This window comes from Plectropomus leopardus, chromosome 3, assembly GCF_026936395.1.
Source record: "Plectropomus leopardus strain MGB_pleo_1.0 chromosome 3, ASM2693639v1, whole genome shotgun sequence".
Lineage (NCBI taxonomy): Eukaryota > Metazoa > Chordata > Actinopteri > Perciformes > Serranidae > Plectropomus > Plectropomus leopardus.
In genome coordinates, this window is record NC_142178.1 from 17,551,449 (window position 1) to 17,559,017 (window position 7,569).

At 42.3% G+C, this 7,569-nt stretch overlaps 2 protein-coding genes across 2 annotated transcripts; one reads left to right on the forward strand and one right to left on the reverse strand.

The window, feature by feature from the left end:
• Positions 1–68: 68 nt before the first annotated feature.
• On the forward strand, positions 69–3,197 carry wfikkn1 (WAP, follistatin/kazal, immunoglobulin, kunitz and netrin domain containing 1). Its single transcript, XM_088075779.1, has 2 exons — positions 69–840; positions 933–3,197. The coding sequence occupies exons 1-2, from the start codon at positions 586–588 to the stop codon at positions 2,448–2,450; spliced, it is 1,773 nt and encodes a 590-aa protein (XP_087931905.1). The 5' UTR covers positions 69–585; the 3' UTR covers positions 2,451–3,197.
• A 630-nt stretch (positions 3,198–3,827) lies between these two features.
• mettl26 (methyltransferase like 26) lies at positions 3,828–7,134 on the reverse strand. The gene is made up of 6 exons (XM_042484639.2): positions 6,788–7,134; positions 6,404–6,566; positions 4,736–4,795; positions 4,550–4,617; positions 4,224–4,302; positions 3,828–4,103 (listed from the first exon to the last, which is right to left on the reverse strand). The coding sequence occupies exons 1-6, from the start codon at positions 6,979–6,981 to the stop codon at positions 4,047–4,049; spliced, it is 621 nt and encodes a 206-aa protein (XP_042340573.1). The 5' UTR covers positions 6,982–7,134; the 3' UTR covers positions 3,828–4,046.
• Positions 7,135–7,569: the final 435 nt, after the last annotated feature.

A 7,569-nucleotide genomic window follows, 5' to 3' on the forward strand; every position in this document is an offset into this window, starting at 1 on the left:
CTGGACGCATTTAACGTTGGATTTCTCACCGGAATGTGTGTCTCCGTGCGCACGGTTGTTGGGACAGCTTGCCACCACTGGGCCACGTTTTCTTTGATGTTTTTACAATGTTTGTCCAGTTGCTTAGCGCATGGTGCTGCCTTCATAAGAGTTTCAGACACTGGACGGCCATGGGGGCGGTCAGAGGGGCTGCCCTTTCCACCTCCATTCACGCTCTGAAAGGCTGATGTTGCGTCTTTCTCTCTCATTGTGCAGTTTCGTTCGCGTATTCCGCTGTTCGGGGGAAATCAACGTGAATGAGAGTTTGCCCATTGTTGGAAGAGTTTTGTTTTTGAGCGTCAGTGGGAATACTTCATGCAGCCGACTGCATTTGTAATAATTTCCAATCCATTTCTGGGATATATTTTGTCCAGCACGTGGAAGCTCGTCTTCGGCATTGCTGCAACTCTCCTCTCTGCGCACGGCAAACTGATTTCCACAGTGTTTACGCACGAAAAGGACGACCACATAATATGAAATTCTAAATTTAAACACCTAGAGGAGGAATGGATTTACTCCGTGGGCGACTCATGCAAAAGCGCAATAATGTATAAAATTCCTCAACAACTTTTGAAAGATAGATCTACAGAGGATCAAAGTTGGCATAACAACTCAAATAAGATAGGATGGATACGTGCGTATTTGTTGATGCTCCTGGTTTGGGAATTACCCGAACTTTCTTTGTGTGTGAGCGTGGCAGGATCCAAAATTGAACACGAAGGATTTTGTCCCAACAAGCTGAACTCTAATCTCTGGGTTGATGCGCAAAGCACCTGCGAGAGAGAATGCAATGTCGATGAGGTAGTGCTATTTATGTTGTTCTCATAAATGATCAGCTAAGCTCATTTTGTTTATTTAAAGCTGCTAATTAATGCTGTTTTGTGAGTGTGCAGGACTGTGCTGACTTTGAGAAATGCTGCACCAACGTGTGTGGTCTCAACAGCTGTGTGGCTGCACGTTTCTCTGATGGCACTTCTGCCCAGCCAGATGGGCGGGGTGGTGGAGGAGGAGGTGATGCCCCCACCTCCGCAGCTACCTGTGAGGGCTTCATCTGCAGCCAGCAGGGAGCAACCTGTGACATCTGGGATGGACAGCCCATCTGCAAGTGTCAGGACCGCTGCGAAAAAGAACCCAACTTCACCTGTGCTTCAGATGGCCTCACCTACTTCAACCGCTGCTACATGGACGCAGAGGCCTGCATCCGTGGGGTGACTTTAACCGTGGTCACCTGCCGCTTCTACCTGGCCGGGCCCCACACAAGCCCGCTACCTCAGGACACTACAGCTAACCCAACTCCGACATCCTCCCAGGAGGACCCCATGCCCCCCACGCTTTACTCCAACCCCCACCACCAGTCCATCTACGTCGGAGGCACCGTCAGCTTCCACTGTGACGTTATTGGAGCCCCCAGACCTGATGTGACATGGGAGAAACAGAGTGAACGGCGTGAGCGTCTGGTCATGAGGCCGGATCAGATGTATGGCAACGTGGTGATCACCAACATTGGCCAGCTTGTCATTTACAACGCACAGGTGTGGGATACAGGTATCTACACCTGCATCGCAAGGAATTCTGCAGGAGTTCTTCGTGCAGACTACCCGCTGTCTGTAATCCGCCGGGCTGACGATGACTTCTCTGAGGATCCTGAGATGCCCATGGGGCGGCCGTTTTCCCCAGCAGACTGCCTGGCTGAGGTCGACCTGAGAGTGTGCAGTGGCGAGCGTCACGTGGACTGGTTTTATGACAGCAAGCTGGGCTCCTGCATGGCTTTCAGCAACGGCGGATGTGATGATAGCCGCAACCGGTTTGAGACTTATGAGGAGTGCAAGGCCTCCTGCCAGAGAGAAGGGATGGGCATCTGCTCCCTGCCTGCTGTCCAGGGCCCCTGCAAGTCTTGGGAGCCACGATGGGCCTGGAACTCCCTCCTGAAACAGTGCCAAGCGTTTGCCTATGGTGGCTGCCATGGGAATGCCAACAGCTTCCACACCAAGAAGGAGTGCGAGGCAAACTGCCCACAGCCCAAAAGGAAACCCTGTAAGACGTGTCGGGTGAAGGGGAAAATGGTGCCAAGCTTATGCCGGAGTGACTTTGCTATTGTGGGGCGGCTGACGGAGCTGGTGGAGGATCTGGACTCAGGGTTAGCCCGGTTTAGCTTGGAGGAGGTCCTGAGAGATGAAAAGATGGGACTGACTTTCTTTAACACCAAGAACCTAGAGGTGACCATCGCCAAGATAGACTGGAGCTGTCCCTGTCCCAACATCACCATGGAGGAAAACCCATTGCTGGTGATGGGTGTTGTGCAGGATGGCATGGCCATCATCCAATCAGACAGCTACGTCAGAGCCATTACTGAACGCAGACTCAAGAAGCTACGTGATGTTCTGAATAAAAAGACCTGCGAGGTATTGTAGAGATCGCAGGCCTTGTTATCGCATAATGGGTCTTTTCACCTTTACCTTAAGCATCAGAATTGCAACAAAAGAAAAAAGATTTTTAATAACAACTCTTTAAATCCAAAGAGGCATGTCAAAAACTAGCTATATGATAAAAGTCCAGTGTGTAGGATTTAGGAGGATATATTGGCAGAAATAGAATATAATATATTAAGTATGTTTTTTTTAGTGTATAATTACCTGAAAATAAGATTAAAAAAAAAATTACCTTAGAATGAGCTGTTTATGCCTACACAGGGAGCAGTTCCTTGTCCATAGAGATTGCCATGTTGCGCTGCAAACCCAACACTGGCTCTAGGTTAGGGCTCTTTGTGTTTTCCCATTGGCCACCGTAGTTAGCAGCCCCTTCACGATGAGCCAAGCAGCATTGAAAAAAACACAGATTTTTAACATAAACTGCTTGATTCACTGTTTTTACCAGTTTTAGTCATCGGGTCAATTTGTTTTTGAGTGGAAAATAGTTATGTGAACAATTCAGCTCCAGGTAGAAACGTGAACATCTGGGTCTTAAGTTATCAGAGAAAAAAGGGGAGCACACATTAGCAGGTGCTAGGCTGGCAGCCTGTCTGTGACAAGCCAGTTTTGGAGAAAACACTTATTTTTTAGCAAGAAACTGCTTTATTCAGTGTTTTTACTGGTTTTCATCATTTGGTCCATTTCTTTAGGAGAGGAGGAGAACTCTGCAAATAATTCAGCTCTAAAAACCCCCAGAACACTGAAAACTGAATCTGAATGGGGAGTTTCTGCATGGCACATGGGAAAAGTTTCCATCGGTTGCAATCTGCAATCCTCACTGTTAGATGCCACTAAATCTTACACATTGGTCCTTTAATGACATTATAAGGTGTAATTTTTTATGTACGATATCCAGTATATTCATTATAAAACAGGTTGCACTACATTCCAGAGGTGCTGTGAGTCCAGTAATAGCAATGCAGTACTTTTTTAAATAAGTCTAAATATATATATATTTTCTCTTTTGACATGTTTTCTGTATGTTTTGTAAAAATAAGATAGCAGCCATACAAGTTGATCAACAAGCTTGTGATGCTAGAGAAACAGATACCTGTAGTATATTACCTTTACACTGTGTTTATCTGTTTTATTGTATTGTGTTTATTTTGTATTGGGCCCTTAATGTTAGTCATTTACATAGATGTTTTATATAGATTTCCATTTATTGTAATGTATCAGTTCAAGATCTAATTTACAGTATATTCTCTGTTCAGCATCTCCCTCTGCAAAGCACTTTTGCCAACTTAGTTTCACTGAGTCTCAATAAAGAAACTGAAAGAGTAGGTGGCTGTATCAGGTAAATATAGTACAAAGACAACATAGCTGTGAGCCTTTTTACTCAAGTGTGCAATACAGATAGTGGATCACAGATTACAGTATTTCAGTTATGATTTAATGTGTATTAGAATTTGGGGAGAGATTCATCAACAGTTCTGGGAAAATTTGGCAATGTATCTGAGCTTCAAGTGTAGGTTAAGGCGTTTTGAGCATCCCACTCTGGTACTGGTGTGCACCCAGAGAGGGAAACGACAGGATAATTCACACCAGACTCTCCTTCCTGAACAGAAGACACTTGTTGTTTGCAGGCATGTCCACCTAGCAATGAAAACATTTAAAATCATACATTAGTAACCAGCATTGTCTACATTCTCATCTTTTTTTTTTAACTTTTAAAAGATAAAAAAAATTGTTTTGGATGTTTAAGTGTCCACTTACTATTTTCTCCAGGAATAAGCCATTTCTTTGTGCTATAGAATTGAGGAGGGAGATATCCCTGAGTCCCCACTCCGAGTTCCTGTAAGTTAAAAAAAAAAAATCGCCTTTCAATATCCTACTTGTCACCTTTGCATTATTTATTGTACAAATGACAAAAACACACAACCCTCTATGATTGTGTAAACAATACTGCTCTCTCTTACACAAAGCAAACAGTTGCTACTGTCCTCTTCTTTTGACAAGACTGTGACCGCTCAATTCCTTTTGAATTTTCTCATAATAATTAACTTCCATGAAGCATTAAAAAAGATTTTCACATACTTTACCTCTGTCGTAGGCTGTAGTCAAAGTCAATATTACTTTGAGGGGTGATCTGACCATTCACTGCGTAGGGCTGAGGGTAACGACAAGATACACAGCATTTACTGACTCACTTTTCTGTTTACATTTTATAATAACATGCCATGAATATGGTAAGTGTATGTACATGACAACATGGCTTTTGTACTCACCCCGTATGTCAATAGAAGACCCTGCGGCTTCAGCACTGCTCCGGCTCCTTTGAATAAACCCTAGAAGAAAATAGTGATTGCATCATATGTGGTGGGGGTTGAGTGGAAGGAGTGATAGCTACTGCAGCCCTTTTTGTTCTTGGTCTCTTTCATAGACTGAAAGACCAGAAGAAGAAAATGTATGGGAGGCATTGCTTGCAGTTATTATCTGAGGTCAAAAGGGTCACAAACACTGTGGGGGGCATGCACTGCAATATTTGTGCTTTCTGAAAACTCAACAGCAAGAACAATCAATAGATCGCTGTACAAAAACTAGCCAGACTATGTTCTGTTATATTCTTTTTGAAAGAAGTAATAACATAATATTTGTCTTACAAATGAAAAGTTGAATTTAAAAGCTACACTAGCTCTATTCAGTACAAAAAGGTTTTTTCAACAATATTTAGTCTGGTGTGATCAATAAGATATGCTGGCAAGTGTTAGCTTGTAGCTGAGTGTTTTGTGACTTTTACCTTCCTATTTAACACTACTGTTATGTTTAAGAATTAACCATTCACCTGTAACTGCCGCTTGTGGCCACAGTGGGACCAGCTCAAGTTATATAATGTTGCTTTAAAGGTCCAGTGTGTAGGATTTATGGGGATATCCTGGCACAAATCAAATATATTTATATTACTTATACATGTTATCAGCCCCTCCACAATGACAGCATTGGAAACAGCCCAGATTTTTTTTAAACCACAAAACTGCTTTATTCAGTGTTTTTACTAGTTTAAATCACCTGGTCCCTTAGTTTTGGAGAGGAGGAGAGCTCTGCGGGGGAATAATTTGGCTCCCAATAAAGACCTCCTGAACACAGAACATTGATGATGGAGTTCTAATTGTGAGAAGTTTAAGCTTTTTGCAATCTGTAGTCCACATCACTTGATGCCACTTAATCCCCCTTAATTTTACACGCTCTTCCCTTAAGTAATAAGTCTTAAAAGTACGTCTGTCTCCTGGCATTAGGGGCTTCCCAAAACTGTGTTTGGGCTGAGTATATATATATATATATATATATATATATATATATATATATGCAAAACATTTCAATTTATATGGTGCTTTAGTGGTGCATACAGTATTACCAAAAAAAAAAAATCACAATTTAGTGAATTATTGCAAATGTCACACATTAAACCTGGAGCCTTTGGGAGTCCTGAGGGCAGTGGGAAAGTTGCCCACTTTGCCAGTTAGTAATCCAGTTTTGGGTAGCTCTGTAAGATTCTTAACCCACTGAAACCTGGATTGACATCACTTTTCTTGTGCTGTGTTCAGACCCTTAGCAAATTAATTTACTATTTCTTTAAACAAAAAAAAAGCTATTGAGCATCTTGGCAAGAATTGTTCTGTAAATTGCAAAAAAAATAGTAGATTTGGAAAAATGTTCAAATTATCATTATTATATAATTTTTTTTAAATAGCTTTTTTCAGGTCATTTCTTTGTTGTTGTTTGTTTGTGTATGTGTGTGGTTTTATTTATTTATTTATTTACTGTTTTCTTCGTTTTTTGTTGCTATTTTTTATTTGATTTATTTATTTATTTTTTGCTCAGGTCTTAAAGGATTAAGTTAGAAACCAGTTGCATCACTATATGAATACAAGCGCCTATAAAATCGGCAGCCCTACCTCTGTGCAAGCCATTGGAGAAATGTGGATCATGTTGATGTTGACTACCAGATCGAGGCTCTCTGGCTGGATGCCTCCCCAGTACTGATACGGTAGAGAAGCATCCAGGTGGATGGCAGGCCTCACATTGTGCGGCTGGTAGTGGGCTCTGTACGCTTCGATACTGAGAATGGGAACAAAAGACATTATTGTTAATGCAGGCACTCTCCAACAAAACACACTCTTGCATCAGTTACATGTACTACCGTAATATCTGAGCTGAGGGGCTTATGTCTTGCTTCAAGTTTGCTGCGCAGGAATTAATCAATACCGTAATTACCCGTGTTTATAGGCTGTTTATAACGGTTATGTAAATACGTACTAATGCACACCACTATTGTTTACCTGGCTAGAGACTGACGGTCATACTCTGAGGGCTGCCAGGAGATATTCCGCAGGGCTTGAGCGAAGTGTATGACATGCTGCCCGGTACCGGAGGAGATCTCCAGAGCCTGCAGGGGTCTCCCGGTGTTCACGCACTCCCGGAGCACGGCCAGGATGGGCTCCTTGTTCCTCTCCGCGGCGGCGGCGTTCAGCATCGTGCCAAACCCCGGGTAAAACTGTCGAGCTATGCGGCACAGGACACGAAACCACTCCAGTAGAGCTGAGTAACGTCACTCCAGGTTGAATAACTCCGCACCACCCACGAATGTTTTGTTTTTCGGCTGAAAATGGTCCGCTTCCGCATTATGTCATGTGACTGGGCTGAGATCCAATAAGAACGGTGGGCGGGTGCTAGATCTGTCGCGTTACTAGTGCACTGGAGTAAAGGGCTCTGATCGTTTCCATAGACTGTAAATAACCCTGATACAGCTATGATCGTTACAATGACAATACAGGTGCATGTTTTCAGTGGTGGAAGAAGTATTCAGATCCTTCACTTAAGTAAAACTAATAGGATAATTCTATTAAGAGTAAAAGTCAGTGAGTCAAGTATTTACTTTTTAATTCAAGTAATTTTACATCCCTAAAAGCAAGTAAGTATATTCAGAAAAAAAAGTACTTAAATTATTAAAGTAAAACCACCCAATTCAGGAAAATTTGAAACAAAAGAAAAACACTCCCTAAACTATGTTTTAAATAAAAACAAACACCCCAGAGTCTCAAAATTATTTAAAAAAAATATT

Bases quoted from the DNA above. Each gene is read 5' to 3' on its own strand.
- wfikkn1 (XM_088075779.1), top strand. From the start codon at position 586: ATGTATAAAATTCCTCAACAACTTTTGAAAGATAGATCTACAGAGGAT. The intron at 841-932 runs GTAGTGCTATTT...GTGAGTGTGCAG, and splicing joins GAGAATGCAATGTCGATGAG to GACTGTGCTGACTTTGAGAA.
- mettl26 (XM_042484639.2), bottom strand. From the start codon at position 6,981: ATGCTGAACGCCGCCGCCGCGGAGAGGAACAAGGAGCCCATCCTGGCC. The intron at 6,567-6,787 runs GTAAACAATAGT...TCCCATTCTCAG, and splicing joins GACCGTCAGTCTCTAGCCAG to TATCGAAGCGTACAGAGCCC. The intron at 4,618-4,735 runs GTGAGTACAAAA...CGTTACCCTCAG, and splicing joins GTCTTCTATTGACATACGGG to CCCTACGCAGTGAATGGTCA.